General features: G+C 41.3%; 1 protein-coding gene across 1 annotated transcript in view; it reads right to left on the bottom strand.

Moving 5' to 3' along the window:
* The window catches only part of IQCA1 (IQ motif containing with AAA domain 1), a 229,572-nt gene that overhangs the window by 119,168 nt on the left and 90,033 nt on the right, over nucleotides 1-20,371 (bottom strand). The window contains exon 7 of the mRNA XM_027858297.1: nucleotides 4,738-4,822. Coding sequence (XP_027714098.1) covers nucleotides 4,738-4,822 — 85 coding nt within the window. The remainder of the gene's footprint in view (nucleotides 1-4,737; nucleotides 4,823-20,371) is intronic.

A 20,371-nucleotide genomic window follows, 5' to 3' on the forward strand; every position in this document is an offset into this window, starting at 1 on the left:
CTTGTTATTCATTGCAAACAACAGCCCAAAGGAAAGTAAGAAATCTATCGGAGTTACATGAATAACAATCCAAGAACCATGTGGTTCAGGGCAATGGTTCCCAACCTGTGGACAAAAGACTCCTTGAGGACCGAAGAGTTACTGCCAGGGTTTAGCAAATCCATGCATGCCCCAAGCACTGGCCCTGTGCTATTCATTTAGCTCTAGCTAGAAATTCAGGGGGCCGACTCAGGATAGTGCCTTCCGTGGAATGGATAAAATACATCTGGCATATGTGTGTGTGTGAATACACGCATATATGTTACTATTAAATTTACAATCCCAATAACAACAATATCTCGTATTTATATAGCATTTTAAGGTTTGCAAAGAGCTTTGATAGATATTATCTCACCTGATTCTCTCAATAACCCTGGGATTATAGGGTTATAAAAATTTTTATCTCCATTGACAGACAAGGAAACTGAAGGATTTGAGAGGGTAAGTGACTTGCCCAGGGTAACATAGCTAGTAAGTTGCTGAGGCAGGATTCAGAGCTGGGTATTCCCCCTTCGGTCTCTCTAATATACATTGGTACTTTTGTACTTAATGAAATACAAGCTGATTTAAAAACTTTCCTAAATTCATAAGTGACAGAGACTATCCTGGGCCCCACTGTCTGCAGGTCAGGGAGGTTACACTTCACCCCTCCCCCCCAGGGCTCTCCAGTACTTTATGGGGGTTGGGGGTGTCTAGTCTCTTTGATGTTGGCTCCAGCACTACCAATAGCATCTAGTCTCCAGCACTACCAGCGATACCAATTTTCTCAATCAATGGATACAAATAGCATGATGACTGTACCTAAGATCTTATCAACCAAAGTCGTTCCACCTCTAAATCTTGAATCTGAAAATCCCTTCTCTGAAGAAAACCTCCTAACATTCCACCATCATACTTTCTCATTCCTAAGCCTCTTCTCTAACTTCCCCACAGCCTCCAGCACTGATATCCCTCCCTTGTTTTCCCAGTTCATCATCCCTGTTCTGGCCTCATTTTTCACCCTTTCCAGATGGGACCCTGTTGTGATCCCAAACAATGAGCCAGGACTTTTTTTTCCAATATCAAAGTTTCCAAATATCACGCTGGGGAGAGGGAGTGGGAGAGCGGTCACTCCAGCAAGTGTCATAATATCCTCGCTCCCTCCTCAAATGGAGTGTCACCCACACTCGCTCTCTAACCAGGGTGCCTTTCGGGCCATCTGTCCAAGGTGCAAAAAGTCATTACTGCTTCTGAGGAGGACCATGGTGTCTTTTTCAAGGGAGGTTCACAGAATCTGCACCATGAGACCAGACTTATCTACCTAGCCAAACCTCATTTGCTTTCTCAGGGCAGCAGATGGCTATCTGAGAAGCAATCAGGCTTTGTAAAGTTTACAGAGAGAGTAACTTCAGGTGAGGTGCTGAACAACCAGCCAGCCTCCCATCTCAAAAGGCAAAAACCTTTAAAATATGGGAGACACACCAGTTGCTTACAGAGTAGGCGAACCCTCAGGGAACTCGCCCTATTTAAATCACTACAGTTTTCAGAGACATGGAGGAAAGAAGCCAAAGAAGGGGAAGGGAAGAGGGGTGGACAGAAATATCCGTGAGTGAAAGTTCATGGTAATAATGTAGAAGACAGAGTTCTCAATATAAGAAAGTGAAACTTTGTTGAGGGAGGTACTGTTAAATGTGGATTCCTAATCAAAGTAATCGGAATAAAAAGTACACATCTGCTTCTGACAGAATGAACAAAGGAGAGACAAGCAATTGGGATGCTAGATACAAATGGGACAAATGAAACATAAAAGTTATAAAATGCTTTAAAGAGAAGAATCCAACATTATGCTGACGGGGGAAACTTTAATCCCAAACTATCTAAATAGATTCTCACAATATACTTTACCATACTACTGCCAATTTATTTTTTAAAAATGTGGTTCTGATGATATTAGACAAAGTTGGATAAAAACGAGAGAGAGATAAAGGATAAAGTCAGGACCTATGATTTCATGCGTATAGGGGACTCTCAGATTAGGAAACTATTTTTATCACTGTAGGTCAGCACCTCCTCTGAATTTTAGAGTCTTAGACAACTGCATAGAGTACTGAAAGATGAAGAGTCTTGCCAGTATGTGTCAGAGGCTGGACTTGAACCCTGGGGTTTCTGGTTAAGACCATTTCTCTTTCCATTACTGCATAGCTATCTTACAAAAGAGATAGAGGGCATTATATAATGTTAAAAAGGTTCGAAGTAAAACATTAATATATCATTCTCAAATATATGCACAACTAACAATTTGGCAACAAAATTCCTAAGGGAAGACCTTACAGGTTGCAAGAAGAAACAGATAAATAAAACAATGAGCAAGAAATTCAAATACCTCAATATCAGAATAAGATAAATCTAGCAAAAAGTTTAAATAACAGGGAAGTCACAGAGTTAAACAAAATATTAAACAAACAAGATCTCACAGAATTATATAGTGAACCAAATGGAATAGGCAAAGAATATATCCTTTATTTTAAAGGTCATGTAATTTATATAAAAACTGACCACACTATGGACCCCAAAGAAGACATGGGCAAATATATGAAAGTTAACAGACTAAGTGATAGATTTACAGATGAGAATGCTGTGAAATTACTAGTAATGGCACAATGAACAATAAACAGAGGCTGGATCATCACTTGTCTTGCATGGTGGGGAAAAAACACTGCATTTGGATTCAAAGGACCTGGCTTGAAATCCTGCATCTGATACTATTTGTGTGACCCTGAGTAAATGACAACACCTCGCTGGTCCTCAGTTTCTTCATCTGTAGAATGATGACTAGATTAGATGGTTCTCCTTAGTTCTCAAGGCTTTTCTAGTTCTGGATTTATGAGCCAATGGTACCATGATCTCTTTGAGCTATCCACAGAGGAGCTGTCCAAATAATCCATCTGGTACAGAGATGTTTGGAGAGTTTTGTGTGTCAGTTCTAAGTGGTCCTCAAGGGAGAAGTCTTGGTTTTCCCTTCTGCCTTTCTTCCCACAATCCAATTGTGGTCTGCTTAGGGGCACTAGGTACTCCTAACATGAATCACCCCCCTTTCTAAGAAATGCACCTATTCAGGCCTCTGAGCCTGGGAACTACCAAGTGGCAGGTAACCTAAATCAAAGGGAACATTTAAATATAAAACACAACAGGTATCTGGAGTAAGCCTGGATCAGAAGAAGTAAAAACTCTGGACTTCAGGGGGCTCTTGGCTGACATTCTAGGGATCCTTAAGAAGCTGTGTGAAGTATGGAAGTGCCCAGATGATACAATCTGGATGGGGAAGTCCCAGTGGGCATTCACATAAGCCTGAAGAAAGAAAGGATAAAGCCCCAAGGGCCTATGATTTTCACTCTGACAAAGAGAGATCATAAAGACACCTCACCAATGTGCACCATCACTGGCCCTCCTCTTATTGTCTTAAGAGTTTGAGAGATTCAAGGGAGCAGAATGGCAGCAAAGCACCATGCTGAATGAACTCCTCAAGAGTTTCATGTGATTCATACTTGTCTCTTTTTTTTTGTGATAAGGGGATGACATTGGTGGGATTGGGCTCATTGGTCTCCAAAGTTCTTTACTGCTCTAAATGAACATGTTTGGTAACTGGACTGAAGACTCTAGGGATACTGCGTGTATACCAGCAAGCAGATAAGCACTCCTCTGCGCACACACACACGCACACACACACACACACACACACACACACACACACACACACACACATATTCTATGAGTCCCATGGTTTTGTTTAAATCCTGCCTCTGAGATTGACTGCCTATGACTGTGGGCAAGTCACTTAACCTCCTTTGGCCTCAGTTTCCTCCGAGGTTCCCTCCAGACCTAGAGCCCTGATCCCATATCTGGGCCACATTAATACAAACTTCCTGCATAAATACAGTGAGGGCTTTTTCCTTTATTTGTTTTTAGTGGACTGCATAATAGCTTTTCGAGAGAACATTTTTAGAGAACTTTTCTGAGGATATGGCTATCTCACTAATGTAAAATACTCCAATGAGGTCTCCAAAAGGCCAAAGGGCAAGTTAAAGAGTAGCATTAAGTAATACGTAGTGAATCTATGAAGAGTCAATGAGTACCATTCTATTACAGAATCAGTGGGAATATTGGAACTATCCTCCTCCCAATCACCACCAAGAAAACAAAAAAGCCAATAACCCACAAGATTTATGCATTTTGTTGGGAATATGAAAATCAAGTGCAATCCAATCTCTTTTCAAAGACAAATCAAGAATGAAACTGAATTTATTTGAAACATTTTTTTATCAATATCAGGGTTTTCTAAAAATCACCTTCACTTCCAAATATGCCCCTTCCTGCTCCCCTACCCAGAGTCATCTGTTATAAAAGAGAATTTAAAAAGACAGGAAAAAATCAGTTCAGTGAAGTTAATACAACAACTGAGTCTACTAGAGAAGGCAACACTTTGTCCCCGTTGTCCCCCACCTCTGGCAAGAAAGAAGGGACGTACTTGTTCTCTTGTTGAATATGTTTTAAAATCATATCCTAAAAGATGATAGGTCTAGTGAACCTCAAGAGAACATTTTAATGTAAGGAAATATCAGGCTGCAATGAATGTCTTGGTAACCTTTTGAGTTGGTTTCTTCTGAGCTTAAAAACCCTCCCATTATTCATACATATTTTATCTTTAAGTTATACACATACCTGTTGTGGAGTCCTTTCCGAAAAAATAATTGCAGAACCCCCTTCTTCTTCCTTAGGGTAATCAGGAAATGTGCCAGTAATATTCCTAAAGGGGGGAAAAGGTGAAATGAAATGGGAATATCAGTGTAGCTGACTCTCCTTCATATCTGCTTTACTGAGTCTTCTATATTCCTCGAAACGACTGGTGATCACAAGTCTTATTTTCACTTTAGATCAGCAGGCTGAAAATGAGGTCTCTAATGGGAAAAAGTAATCAGATATAAACAAGGCCTGGTTTCCTCCCTTTCAGGGCACTGACGGCTATGTCTGGGATTCAAGAAAGTCCCCTTTAAATGAGAATAGGTTTCCTCCCCTTTTCAATATAAAGTGACTTTGTGTTTGACATTTGGAATAAAAACAGAAGCACAAATCACTTTAATTTGTTTAATGTGAGAACACATAACGGATAAACACAGGTTTGGGAAACTAAACAGAAGGCAGAAGTAATTCCTAGGACAAACTCAGGAGCACTGCTCTCAATACAAACACACTCTGGGCAAGTTTTGGTCTTCCAGAGGACCCAACAAGCTGACAAAACCCCTTGACGTTTTATGTTACAACCTAAATTGTCCATGGGCCTCCGGTGTTTATATTTTCCATAATCATGTCATTTCTGCATTTAAAAATGGGCTTCATATGCTACATGGAGCAATTTCAAGGAGGTCGTAGCGTGACATTTGGGAATACCATATGAATACTGGTGGTACCAGGTATCCCCCATCTAAAAAGTGAACAGCAAGGCAAACATCCTGAAGTTTGGGGGGACGGCTCAGTTCATTTGTTTCACATCTCAAACTCTATTTGTTCATCCATGTTGAGCCCAGGGAGTAACTGAACTTGTAGACATGACTTAATAGTAATAATGATAATAGCTAGCTTTTATATAGAGGGTATTTTGACATTTGCAAAGCTCTTTACAAAAATCTTATTTTACCCTCATTGCCACCTTGGGAGGTTGGTGCTATTATCATCCCCATTTTACAGATGAGAAAACTGATGCAGATGGCAGATAACTGACTTGTCTGGGGTCACACAGTTAGGAAGGGTCTGAGACTGAATTGGAACTCAGGTCTTCCTGACTTCTGGGTCACAGAGGGACCATATCTGGCCTCTGATACTGTTGCTGGACATTGAGCCCTATCTTGACCCAGGCCGATTGATAGCATTTCTGCAGCCTAGATTCTTTCTAAATGTAATTCATTCTATCCAGACAAAAACTAGAAGATATTTATTACGTTACAATCACAGCAGTTTCCTTTCTTTATTTCAACCTACTCCTTCCCTTGTTAGTTGCCCAGCAGATACAACACATTGACTTCACCATCCATCTCTTCCAAAGCTTTTAAATTTCTGTCACTGCAGACAAATCCTGGGTGCACAAAACAGGGAAGCCAGAGAAGGAAAAGACTGAAATTTTTGAATCCCCAAAAGGGTATTGTGTTCTCATTTACATGAAGTGAGGCTTTCAATGGTCTTCCCCGCACTTCCCATGAAAGGAGAATTCATTTCTGCAGTCACTTTTGTGGTTAGCAAAGGGTGTTCTCAGGCACACGATTTCATCCATATCAGTGTGGCAGACTGAGAAAAGTCCTGACAGAGACTCCGACAGCCTGGCCCTGGCTCCCGCTGGCTTGGCGATGTTCAGGCAACTCCTCGACTCCCTAAGGGGCCCTGTTTCCTCATCTGTAAAATAAGGGGAATTAGAGCCATTCGTGACCTACTTCGTCAGGGTGCTGTGAGGGGCGCTGTCGGCGATGAAGTGTTATATACCTGTGAGTTGTCACTGGTGCCAAGGATTAGTTTTTCCCTGAAATGGAATCAACTCTATGCTTAAAGACCTGAAAATGGAGTTTTCAGAGGAGTGACTTGAAGTGATATGTGGAAGACTGCAGTCTTTGTGGAAACGTGGTAAGCAGGCCAAAAATTGTTGAGTGTTTTTGGAGGGGATTTAAAGGATTCTTTTTCAAGAAAAAGATTAATGGCATTGTCCTGATAAAACAGTGGTTCCTAGAATCACTATCAGAGCACAGTGTTCCCATAAATGGCATCTCCTTGGGAATATTCAGTGCTAATAAGTCTGGTCAAGACTTACTTGTCAGCAGAAAGAACCATGGATTTATTAAAAAAAAAACAACAACAACAACAAAAAACAAAAAATACCAGAAGGCCCAGGGTGTCAATTGATGCAAGAATAAATAAACAAATGGAAATAGATACTTGGAACTCAAAAAGGCTCAGGTATTATTATTTTGCACCACATGACTTTTTCTATATCTTTGTTATCAATGTTCTTTAGCATTCTAAACATTTGTCAAATCGCGAAATAAATAAAACATGTGGTTTTACCTCTAGGGACAAGATGTGTTAAATGATGCCTATGCTTAAATACTTTATACTTTTGTTGTACATAAGAGGCAATGCTGCTACATCTATTTCTGTAGAGCCATTCCTTTGCCCATTAGTCTTTTTTCCTTGGAACACCAGTAGAATTCATCATTAATAAAACCTTGTGAATAACATATTTATAGAGTAAATGAAAATTTTATCTTTTCATGTATTTTCTACTATTTTACTAATTTATTCTAAAATTTTTCTGGTTCTTTTTTTCAGATTTTCAGAACTTATAATTTGGTTGTAATAGTAATACAATTTTCTTTGTGTCCTTACGGATAAAAACTGAGGATTCTCCGGTGAAAAGATTTTAGAACTAAGAAGAAATTTCCTATGTGAAATTTCAGACAGTGAATTCGACGACGTCAATGCTACAATCACAACACATGAGGAAGGGAAAGAATAGTCTTCATTTGATTCCAATGACAATGACTCCATCAATGAAATTTCTTCTAGAGCTGACAATCTAAAAGGTAATAAGCAACGTGGTTCCCATCAGACCCAAGTTCACAGACGAAAGAAATGAAGAGCCACAATGTCTGATGGGTAATTTTTTTTTAACAGAATGGGCTGTTGCTTCTCAAGCAAAGCGAGGATGCTTGTAATAGCTAAGTATTATTATCCTTCAACCTGGCTCTACTGCATATTCCACACAGAAAAGTCCCATGCTTTCTTTTCAAGTTTTACTCAGTGAGCCAATGCTTAGAAACATTTAGAAATGTGCAAATCCCAACTCCAGCAAATAATAGGTAATGTTAAATGATCTGCTGCTGCTGTTTTTATTCAGTCATTTTCAGTTGTATCTGACTCTCCATGATCCCATTTGGGGGTGTTTTTTGGCAAAGATACTGGAGTTGTTTGCCAGTTCCTTTTCCAGCTCATTGGACAGATGAGGAAACTGAGGACTACAGCGTGAAGTGACTTGCCCAGGGCCACAAAGCTAGTTAGTGGCTGAGGCCAGATTGGAACTCAGGAAGATGAGTCTTTCTGACTCCGGGCCCTGCATTTTATCCACTATGCCATCTAGCTGCCCTAAGTGGTCTATACTACATTAGAAGAATTAAAAAAAATTATTTGTGCTCATGACATTATCAATGGAAGAAACCAGTCCCAAAGTATGAGGAATAGCTCCTGGTGGTGTCCTTTGCCAAGAAAACTATGCCACAGGGCAGCTAGGTGGCACAGTGGATAGAGCATCGGCCCTGAAGTCAGGAGGACCTGAGTTCAAATCCGGCCTCAGACCAAACACTTGACACTTACTAGCTGTGTGACCTTGGGCAAGTCACTTAACCCCAATTGCCTAAAAAAAAAACCAAAACTATGCCACATAATTGATTCCTAGCTATAATGAGGTATCACCAGACATGTTTTGTCTAGCATCCTCACCATAGAATCCTTTCATTGAGAATTGTTAGAAGGCATTCATTCCTGTTGCCTTGCAAGGCAGGTTGTAAATGTATTCAACATGTGTCAAACACGCCAGTCAAATTTGCCCTGAAATTTTGGTTGGCAGTACATGGTGAAGACTAATCCTTGCTCAGTGGATTCCCTTGCTTGAGGAAAGATGATAAAAGAAGTGAAGATGCCCAGAGTGCCCTGAGATGGAGTGTTGAAGCTTATGAAACCACAATTTGACAAAGGCTACAATGTAACCCATGGCAATGATTTTATTACATCCCTTGGTCTTTCCCTGGGCCTTGCAACCATGGGTGGAGGGTAGTAGGGACTATTCCTCAGAACCATGGAGAGCTTCCAGCAGTAACAGACACAAGGGTCAGTGCTTGGAGCTCAGGTCCTGAAATCTACCAAGAAGAAATCTACTGAGCTCTGGTTCTGAAAGCTCCAGGGACACCAAGGAGCTCCAGCTGTGTAACTGTCACGAGGGTCCTCCCCTCCATGCAGAAGCTCAGAGAACAGTCCGCAGCAAAAGCTGACACTCTCCTAGTCTATGATAAGGCTAAGATAGGAGCAAAAGGAAGAGATGCTCCTGACTAAATGATAAGGTGGGACCCAGGCAAAGCAGCAACTGGAAATGTTCTAGCCACGCCCTTCATTAGCAGCGAGAGGCTTGTAACCCAAAGGGGAGCTAGGAGCTTACTGGAGACGGTCTGAGGGGCCGATCAGAAGTCACAGCACAACTCAGATGCTCCTCCAGCCAAAATGCACCACGCTTGTGACCCTATAGTGCTGAGAAAGGGCGCAGGGGCATACTCCATTCGCAAAAAGTCTGTTTGTGCAAATGTGTGATAAAAATGTATGCAAAGTGTGATTCCTAAATAAGTGATTATTAGGAAATATATTTGATGACCAATCTTTTCTTTCTCTTCTTTTTGCAAAGGCATTTTAAATACAAATAGTTTTGAACAGATAATATAATTTTACTTTGAAATAAACATTTTCATCCCACTATCTCTATGTTCTCCTTTGTCAATTAAAAAATACTGCATTGCCTCAATTGATACGATTGGGTTCTTTCTGTCCTTCCAGCTCCTTGGGCCTGGGAGAGTAGAGAGCAGTCAGGGGCACAGGTATGCCTAGAGTCCCTGCAGCAAGAGGGGTGAGGCCCTGTTTGAGTCCCAGACACCAGCCTGTGGGTTGGTTAGTCCAAGAGGGTGCTGAGTGAACAGTTTAAGAATTAATTCTCCAGTGTTAATTCAGAACCCTTTACTTTATTGAGGTTATCACCTTCTTGTCTTGTGGAATCAGCCGGGATGCTTCTACATCTGGCTCCTAATTCCCTTTGGTTGGGAGTGATGCTGATAAAAGTTTGTCTGCACTGGGGAAAATGTCTAGTTTACCATCCTGTTGGTCATGTGACCCAGGAGTTTCCAGGCGACTCTAAATTTCAGAGAGCATGATCTTCATTGGTAGAGGGAGTTTTCTCACCTGTGAGTTCCCTACACCAATAATCTCATAGGACCAGTACCCATCCCTAGGGAAGCTCCTTTTTCTTGGGTGAGTGATGGCAATTGAGGGTAGAAATAGGGGGTATTCCAGGGTTACAGGTGGAGTTTCTTGGTCCCCTTTTGGAAAGTGACATAGCCCAGACATTCTGAGGAAGAAGTGGGAAGGGGTGGCATGGACTGAGGGATCACCACTAAAAAGCTTCAAACAGCCATATGTTCATAGCTGAGTTCTAGCAGAAGAAAGGGCCATACTAGAGGGCAACTGAGTCACCCATCCTGCTCATCCTCAGGGGGCCAGGAGTTGAGCCCAGGGAAGCTGGATGAGATATCCCTGCCCAGCTCAGAAATAAGCCATCAACGCCCACAGGCATGGCCACTTCTTGGCAGCTCATTTAGGGTGGGGGGCAGTCAAGAAAACTCTAGTTCCATTGGAACAGAAACAGGACAAAGTTCATTACAGTACTAAAGGTCATTAGGAGAGGCGATTGGAGATTGTGGTGGTGGTGAGAGTTTGTCAGGAGTAGGGGAAATGCTTTTTTAAAAAAATTTTAAAAATATATAATTTTTTAAAATGCCATTTTAAAATAATAGGGCCTTCATGTCTTGCCCCCAGGTCATGGAGCAAGAAGGTGCTGCTGTGGCAGGCTGAGAGAAGGCTGAGCTGGGAGTTAGGGCGCTCGGATGTGAGTATTGCCTCTTAGCACTGTGAAAAATGTGTAAAGTCCCAGTCTCCGTAGAGCTGAAAACTGGCTCCCTGCCTTAGAGTTGGAAGCCTTTAGAGCACAGAGCATAGAGCTTCTCATCAGAGGCTAGTGACTAGGAAACATCCTCTGAATCCCCGCAGTGGTTCTGGCTGGCGCAGAGCACTGGAGCATGGCTGCCATGCTGATTGGAGAGATGATGCCCTGGGGATTGCGAGGGGATTAGCTGAGGGCCTCAAATTACTTGCTCTCAGGAAAAGTGCTCTTTCAATTAAAAGTGGAAACAAAACTATGTGGTTTGTATTTGACTTTAATTCATTAAAGGTGGTCCACCCACCTCCGGCCCTGACAACCTCATTCATCCCCAGATCTCTCTCTTCCAATGCCTGGCTCCAATGCCAAGACTATTCTGTATGTGACTCCATTCTTGTCATTTGGGTCCATTACCAGGGCTGGCTGGCTCTAAATCACCAAGCCTTCTTTCCCATTAAAAGCCCACTGTCCGGCCCCCTCTCCCAGGCCCTCAGCATTGTACTAACTCCCAAACAAATTGCTAGCTATATTTTTAAAAAGACATAGCCCAGGACATACCCAAATGGAACATCTTGCCCCCTATCCTCTCCCTTTCTTGTTTCTGGGATATAAGGGTAGAGACACTAGATGAGAGATACTTCCCAGTCACTCCAAAGAGAGTGACCCAGCGATTTCCACAGGAAAAAACAAGTGGATGAAGGAGGCTACCCCTACAGGAAGTCTTTCTGGATTTCCACCCCCAGCTCCCAGTGCCTTCCCTTGGAAATGACTTTGCATGGTTAAAGTCCCTAGGTGGCATAGTAGATAGAGTGCTGGGCCTGGAATTAGGAAGACCTGAGTTCAAATCCAGCTTCAGACACTTATTAGCTGTGTAGTTAATCACTTAATCAATTTCTTCAACAATAACAGCACCTACCTCCCTTTTTGTGGGGATCACATTAGATATTGGTAAAAGTACTTGGCATTGCACCTGGCACATAGTAGGGGCTTCATAAGTGCTAGCCACTGTCAACATAATACATATTTTATTTATTGTTTTCCTCCAACAGAATGTAAGGTCCTGGGGGCAGCTAGGTGGCACAGTGGATAGAGCACCGGCCCTGAAGTCAGGAGGACCTGAGTTCAAATCCGGCCTCAGACCATCACTTGACACTTAATAGCTGTGTGACCCTGGGCAAGTCACTTAACCCCAGTTGGCTAAAAAAAAAAAACCTAAAAAAAAGAATGTAAGGTCCTTGAAGGTTGTGACTACTTCATTTTGTCTTCATGTCTCCAGGCCCTATTATTTGTACCTGGACCAAAGAACAAAGGTTTGCTGAATGAATGGATAAATGAATGATTTTCCAGTTTCAGTCAACGAGCACCTGCTCTATGCCAGGCTTTCTACTAGGATCTAAGTCCAATAGATAAGGATGCAGTTGGATGGGCAGCTCATTGAGTTGGCAACAGTCAATCAGTGCATCTATCTCAACACAACATGAATCTTAGAGGTACAGTGTGGCTGGATAGTGAAGTGGGCCCTGAAGGAGGAATCCCAGGCAGAAGCCTTTATTAAGAACCTATCGTCAGCAAGGCTCTGGGACAAGGTACTTAGGATAAAAAGACAAAAGAAAACAAAAAAGCTTTTGTCCTCAAAGAGCTGAAATTTTACTGGGAAAATTCCACAGCACTTTGAAAGACCCCCAACTATTGGCTGCTACCAAGGCTCATCTTTTTTTCAAACATCAATCTTCCCCAGTGAAGTTCCATAGTGGTGACGCATAAAAATAACTACTACAGGTGGCCCAAAAGTCGATAAAAAGCTTCAGATCAGGAACAAAATGAGTGTGGAACATTGGGCATGTGAATGTCGCGCAGGAAGTGACCCAACCATCATTGAGAACATCTATGACCAGAAAGGGAGGCGGCCAATGAAAGTCAAAGTGAGTGGGATAAAGGGTGGATCGACATAGAATGACGGGATCTTACATTGGTGCTCTGAGCCCCAGCGGAAGTCTTCCTCTGGAACTGTCTGGCAGATTGATGACAGGATATGTCCAAGGGTCCCAAGCCAAGGCTTTCCCCAATGCTTCAGCAGAGGAGGGGTAAGGGACCCTACATCCTAAATCTATGGCCATGGAGCACAAACTCTGGCCTAGTCCACAATGTTAGAAAGGGCTCAAGACCAGACCTGCCAAAAGCCTATGTCTACTTTCTGAGGATATGGCTAGCCAAGTGTGAGAGTTCCAGCCCTGGAAGATTGGCTGTTTAGGGAGGAATTCTTCAGCTTTGGAGACCCAGGAATCAGAGAAACATACTCTGTGCTTATCTTTCATTGACTGTCAAAAAGCATTTGATGTGGAGGAATAAAATGCTGTCCTGAAGTCTCTTCTCCTACAAGTTGTATCAATAACAGAATTCTTGAAAGATACGAGTGTTAACTCTGATCATTAATGGTAGTTGAAGTATAAAACATAATGCTCACCAAAGGTCTCCTCAGTGGTCATGGAGTAGATCCAGCACAGAATCCAAATGGAAAGGGGATTCCCTCTACATGAGGTGATATCCTACAGATGCTCTTGTGGCATTATGACAGCTGCATGAAGCCCCCAAACAGTCCAGAGTTTCCTATATGAGATCCATAGGCACTCAAAAGAGTTTGAATTGCTATCCACACGGGAAAAACCGTGGTAGATGAAGGCTGCTACCATGTTGGCTGGACCCCTGTGGAAAGTTTATGGGAAGGCATGGACCAGAGTCACACGTCTGGGGCAGGCTGCACACGAGTAGCACTGTTGAAAGGTGATTGATTAATCACAGTTTGGAGCATTTGAACGAGGATGTGAAGGTACCCATGGGTCACAATCTGTACCAGAGGATGGAGGACATGCATTGATGAAATCATAAATCCATTGTGATATCTGATCCTCACCAAAAGCAAGTGACTGAGGTAGGATTCAAACCCAGCTTTTCTACCTCCAGGTCCAGAGCCCTTTCCACCTACTTCTCATAATAACAGGCACCATGTTCCACCTTTTAAAGACCTTCCTCTTAATACACACAAAGACATCCAGGTTCCTCCTTAGCTCTCTCCATCGCCTATACGATAAAGGGAAAAGCTCATAGAGTGACATCCAAGGTCTGTTCTTTGCTTTTCCTTATATTCCCAGTACCGAGCATAGCACAGAGTAGGTGCTTAATAAAGGTCTGTGGACTTGAATTCATCCAATCTATCTTAATGAAAAAGCAATATGGCACTGATCAATCAATAAGCATTTAATAAGCACCAACTATGTACTGAGCCCTGGGAATATTTAGACCAAAAGAAAGCAGTGTACCCTCAAGGAGTTTACATTCTAATAGAGACAAGTGTACACATTAGAACATATACAGCAAACATCCAAAATGAATACAAGGTGAGTTGGGTAGGGGGTTTCCTAGCAGCTGAGTTTGGGCGGGGTGGAGGAAGTCAAGGGGCACCAGGGAGAAGGTGGGGCTTGGGACTGACTGAGCTTAGAGTCAAAAAGCCCAGGTTCCAGGCTCACAAATTGGGGAAGTCACAAGGATTGTTATGGAGAAAGCCCTTTGAGAATTGGAGAGAGCTATCATCAAGGTCTCATCGTTGGCAGACTGCAGCAGTTATGTGGGGGAGGAGGAGAATGGAGACGTCATTTGCTCTACGGTATCTCTAAATCTGTCTAATAGCATTATAATGCGGTTCTACTGTATTAAAAGTTCATGCAATATAAGTGGGGTTTAAACTACCAATAATCCTATCATCCTTCAATAATTATCTCCACACAATGTGGTGGGAATTACAGCTCGCCTGCTTGTTAGCAGCACTGTTTTCCTCGCTTTAGAATTAAATATTTTATACTCCGGCTCTTTTTATGAATCTAGCTTCACAAAATAATTTCCCTTAGCATACGCAGATACAATCAAATGTTTTACAATTCCCTTAAGCAAAATCCCTAATTTCCTCTCTTAAACCATCCGAATCCCAGAGTACCCTTTTGAGACTTCAGGAAAATGCATACGGCAGAATCCTTGAGTTAATTAGTTTCTTCCCCCACCCCACCCCCATACTATTAGTTTCTTACTATCTGCTTTGAAAAACTAACATTTGCCAAATTCTTCTTCAGACCTCTTCCTACCCTGAAGCCACAGAGCATCTGCATCCATCTGAGGGACATTTCCCTTCTCCTGTGAACCCCCTTAAGCGAGCCCCTCATCTTTGCAGCCAGGGCTTATTAAAAATCTTATTTTGATTTTTTTTTTCTCCACTAAGAGACTAATGGCTATTTCCAAACAATTAACATTTTTCTCATCATCAGCTTTTTTTTTTTCAAACCAGGCTAACGCTACACTTTCTCCTAATTTTCTCTTAAAGATTCTAATTAAATGTTATCTTTATTTCTCTTCATTGCTTCCAGAAAAAAAAAAGATAAACTCTCTTTGTATTCAGGCAGTTGAAGGTTTCTTCGATTCTCCCACATGTTGTATACCTTTAAAGTTCGTGTTTTTCCATCTCCTGTAAATGGCTTCTTACGGTTCATTTGCCTTTGTCCTTCAGCTGTTGTGTCTAGATTTGGCCCCCAAATATTCAGCCTCAGATGGGTTTTTTGAGTAGGAATGTAAAGAATTCTCAAAAAATCTTCACGAAGGAAAAAGACTTTAAAGTATATTCTGAACCCTTTTTCATGCCTCCTTACGCTGTCATAAGTTTCATTTTTTGCACCTGGTTTAAGAAAAAGCCTTTGAATCTCTCTGTAGCATAGCTGGTTTCTTCTTAGTAATTGAATCCATAATCATTTTATCTGTTAAAAAATTAGATTAAAAAAATCCCCTGGGCGCATGGTAACTTCTCTCCTTCCCTGAATTTTATGCCGCCCAATAAATCCCATTTCCACTCTTTTACCATCTGTATTGTCCTAGGCTTTCAAAAAATACAATCAAGCTTCTGTCTTGGACAATTGTTTGGTAGGAAGTTGTACTGTGTATTTTTAAAGTAAACTTTAATGAAAAAGTGAGCCTTAAATATAGGTGGACATGGAAATTGTCTCGGATTTATTCTATTTGTGTTCTGATTAACCAGATTTATATGTAATCTCTAGGTGGGGCTGTAGAGGGCAGAGTTGGCAAGTTGATGTTCGCTCCTTATCCCCCCCCCCAATAGAAAAAGAGAAAGGTCAAATCACCCATCTCTTCCATAGGAATGGCTCAGAGGCCGGGCTTTCTCCTCGGATGGATACCTCCCTACCTCAGGTCGAGACTGCCAAACCATCCTGTTCCAAAGTGATCCAAATAGAAAGGGAGCAGCTAGATAGTAAGCTAATTCTTGATTTTCAACAGGAACGATGTCCCAAATATACAAAGGTTCTTCACTCTCCTGGTCTAGAAATCTTAGGAAATACAGTTCATAATGCTGGTTAGGAATCAGATCGCTTGCTTGAGGATTGCCTTTTGTTCTCGAAGAGGACCATGTTATCAGGAAGGTGACGCCATGATGTTAGAGTCACCAGGTTAGAGAAAAAATTTCTTCTAACCATTGGCCAGAGACAGGCATCTCTGCCTTATCTTCATTCTGTGTAAATTCCATGTAGCTATTGTGTTTACCCTGACCCCTGTACTATTCCAGCAAGAAACGAACATACAGCGTACAGTGTTCAGGGTTACCCACAAATGTTTATAAGAAGTAAAAACAAGGTCAGTAAAAAATAAAGGAACTTATAGCAAAGTCATGAGACAAATCGGAAACAGGAGCTAAGGGTGAGAGAAAGAAAGAAACCATTAGTGCTTTTCCCACAGTTCTTAAGAAGGGAACCATTTGTCAAACTTAGTCTGAAGTCTTTTTGATCCCTGGAGGGCAGGCTGCCCCTGAGGCTAACCTGTCTGCTCCATCTCTAGAACTGGACCACACACCATTGGGCATCCTCAGGGACCTGCTGACCATGGTGCTGCTAGTTCAGTTCCCCTCACACAGCTTCCTCAATCCATCTTTTCCACATTCTGGCTGCTCCGCTCTGTCCTACCAACTACTTTTAAATCTCCAGTGATATGACCTGGACGTTCAGCTCCATGGTGAATGTTGGGTACATTGAGTGACAAATCCCCAAATGCCCAGGTAGACCCTGGATGTTTCTTCCTTTGCCTGCAAAGTAAGCCAGTTCCTTTTAAGTGAATGTGACATATATGTAATCTATGGCCCATTAACAAGGCCTTGAGTTTATACATACTTGGCTTCTTCTTTGGATTCTTCCTTCTACAATCTCTTTGGCTGAGGCACCTACTCAGGGTTTTTCCCAGAGACCTCAAAATGGAGCTCATTTTTACACTGTACCAAAATGAACAAAATAAAATGGCCCTCAACTCAAAAGCAGACACCCGGCCTAATAAAACAAAGAACGTAGGACTTAGAATTTACTTAGTCTGACAAAATATGCAAAACAGAACTGGAATCCACAAATGATTAAGACAACTCTTTCCCTTTCTGATGGTTCTCTGCTTCTCCTAGGGACACATAAAATCCTCTAGACTTAGAGTACAAGGTGGGCATCTGGAAAGGAAAAAGGACTTAGGTGTCAAGAGGGTCAAGAACCTTCTCTTGGTAAGTCTTCACATGTCTAAAGATCAATGTTGTTCTCCAGGTTTATTGGAGTGCCTTTGGTGAAGCTCCCCCAGCAAACAGAAAACACTTACAATTAAAAGAGCACTGCCTCTCCTCCTCCAGACATCTAATTCCACTAAACATCTGGGTTTGCTTCTCCACATCAGTTCCCAGTTTTGGCCAAACCCTTGGCTTTTTGCAAGCAATCCACTGCTAGAGAAGGAGGCTTGGTTCAAGAATTCCTTCCACTGCTGCTTCTCAAGGCTTCTTGTCCCAGGCTTACCAAGGTCATCCTTACTTCTCCTCTGCCTCCTCGCCCAGATCGCTGCCAGAGCGTGTGGTTCTTAGGAGACCTTCACAAATGCAGATTTCCTTCTGGGAACTTCAGTCCATGTCTGGGAATAACTGTTCTATCGTCTCTGCATTTCTTTTCTTTTCTGAAAGCTCTTAAGTCTCTATGTATTACCTTAAAAATGTTTATTGATATCTTTCACTTTTACATTTTCTGAATTTCCCATGTATCCTTCTCCTTCCCAGACAGCAAATAACACTTTTAAAGAAAAAAAGGAAAAAGAAGGGAAAAAATCAGCAAAATCTATGAATATACACTGAAAATTTGACAACATAAGCAATGTTCCACATTGGTGGATTTTCCACTTCTGCAAAGGAGTGTGGGAGATGTTTTCACATTTCCTTGAGGCCATGAAGGGTCTTCATAATTTTTCAACATTAACTTTTGACTTTTTGGGCCATATGGCTGTTCTTTCCATTTACATTTTTGTAGTTATCATATTTACTATTTTCTTGGCTCTGTTTACTTCATACTGCATCAATTCATGTAAATCTTTCAGGCTTCTCTGCATTCACTTTTTTATAGCACAGAGATATTCCATCATGTTCACATATCACAATTTGTTTAGTGATTTCTCGATCAATAGGCATTGACTTTGTTTCCAGTTCTTAGCTAACACAAAAAGTGCTGTTATAAAGATGTTGGTATATATAGGGACTTTCTTGTCAATGATCTCTTTAGGGCAAATGCCAACTAGTAGACTCTCTGGATCAGAAGGCATGAATATTTCAGTCATTTTATTTGCTAGAGTCAAAATTGTTTTCCAAATAGTTGCACTGGTTCTCAGCTCCACCAACAATGCATTAGTGTGTCTGTCTTCCCCCATTATTCCCATCTTTTGTCATCTTTGCCAGTTTCCTGGGTATTCCTGGGTTATTTTGGCTTCCATTCCTTTTTGTTAGTAATTTGCAGAAACTTTTCATGTGGTTGTTAATGACTAGCAATTCTCTTGAAAACTGTTTTTCATATCCTTTGACTATTTATCTATTAGAGGTATAGTTCTTTTTAAAGACTAAATCCAAGGATTTAACTTAGGTATATAAACTACCTTGTGAACCCGAAGGTATCAGTCACTCATCATAAACACAGAGATGGAATCACAAGGGAGAGTGGTACCCAGCTCCCACCCTATTAAAATATGGTTAATAGGATGAGAAAATGCAAGACGGAGGAGGACACACATTATGTAGAGTAGTATTGAATCTTTGTTTTTTCCCATTTCATTCCTTTATTCCCTCACTCTACAAACTTTATTAAATGCCTGTAATGTGGCAGGTACTATGTCAGGATCCAGGGAAGATACACAGATAAATCATGCCATAAACTTTATGCCTTTTTCAGAAGATGGTAAGTAGTCCAGTTAAATCAGAGCACAGAGAATAGGAGAGGGAATACTTAGGTGGAGGCCAAGTTTCAGAGGTCATTGGACACCAGGTTAAAGAGAATGAACTTTCTCAAGTAGGTAATAGAAAAACTTTTGGGTAAGGACATGGCATGATCAGAACTATAATCCAGAAAGAAGGCTACATGGAAGAAGGCCATGAATGAACAGATGGCCATTCATTTTGGAATTTCCAGAATGATCAATGTCTCCATTTTCCTTTCAGTGTTTCCTTGTTCAAGTGGGGCTGGCCTGTATGGGTTTTGAAGTGTCTGACAGCTTGGAGAATTTGTGATTTTAAGATGACTTACTGTTGTTTAGAGGTTTCAGGCTCAGTATTTCTATTTTCCCATGTTGGAAAAATAACATATTTTTAATAGTTTTGTATTTATATTTTTATGTGCATACATATGTGTACACACACATATATGTATATGTATACAACATTCAATGAATCATGGCAACTTCATTTGAGGAAAAAAAACCACATCAAATAATAGAGAGATGTCACTTCTGGCCCCTAATCAACCACTAAAACAAATCAAATTTAAAAAAAAATACTCCTCTCCCATAGTCAAGGTTGATGTAGGAGTGCTCAGCCTATGTGAGAAAATAGGTACACTCATGTACTACTGGGGGAGCTGTGAACTGGTCAGTCATTCTGGAAAACAATTTGAAGCTATGTCCCAAAGTCATGAAGCTGTGACTAGCCTTGTACCGAGCTATACACTCTACAGCTAAAGAGATCAAAGAAAAAGGAAAAGGATCCATATGTACAAGAATATTTGTGGCAACTTTTTGTAATGGTGAAGAACTGGAAATTGAGGGGATGCTCATCAATTGGAGAATAGCTGAACAAATTACAGTCTAGGAAAGTAGTGGAACATTATTGTGCTCTGAAGAAATGATAACGTGGAAAGTTTCAGAGGAAACCAGGAAGACTTGTCTGAACTGATGCAGAGTGAAGTGAGCAGAACCAGGAAAACAATTTATACAATAACAATTATAAGAAAAAAGAATGTGGAAAGACTTTAGGAATTTTGGAAAGAATAAATGCCAGAGGCCCAAAGATGAAGTATTTACCCTCTGCCTGACAGAGAAAGTGATGGATTCAGAATACAGAATGAGAAATACACTTGTAGAAAAGCCAGTGAAGGAATTTGCTTTGCTGGACCATGCAATTTTAAATGAGAATTTCCTTCCTTCCTTCCTTCCTTCCTTCCTTCCTTCCTTCCTTCCTTCCTT

The sequence above is a fragment of the Vombatus ursinus genome, unplaced genomic scaffold, assembly GCF_900497805.2.
Source record: "Vombatus ursinus unplaced genomic scaffold, bare-nosed wombat genome assembly UNPS02012901.1, whole genome shotgun sequence".
NCBI lineage: Eukaryota > Metazoa > Chordata > Mammalia > Diprotodontia > Vombatidae > Vombatus > Vombatus ursinus.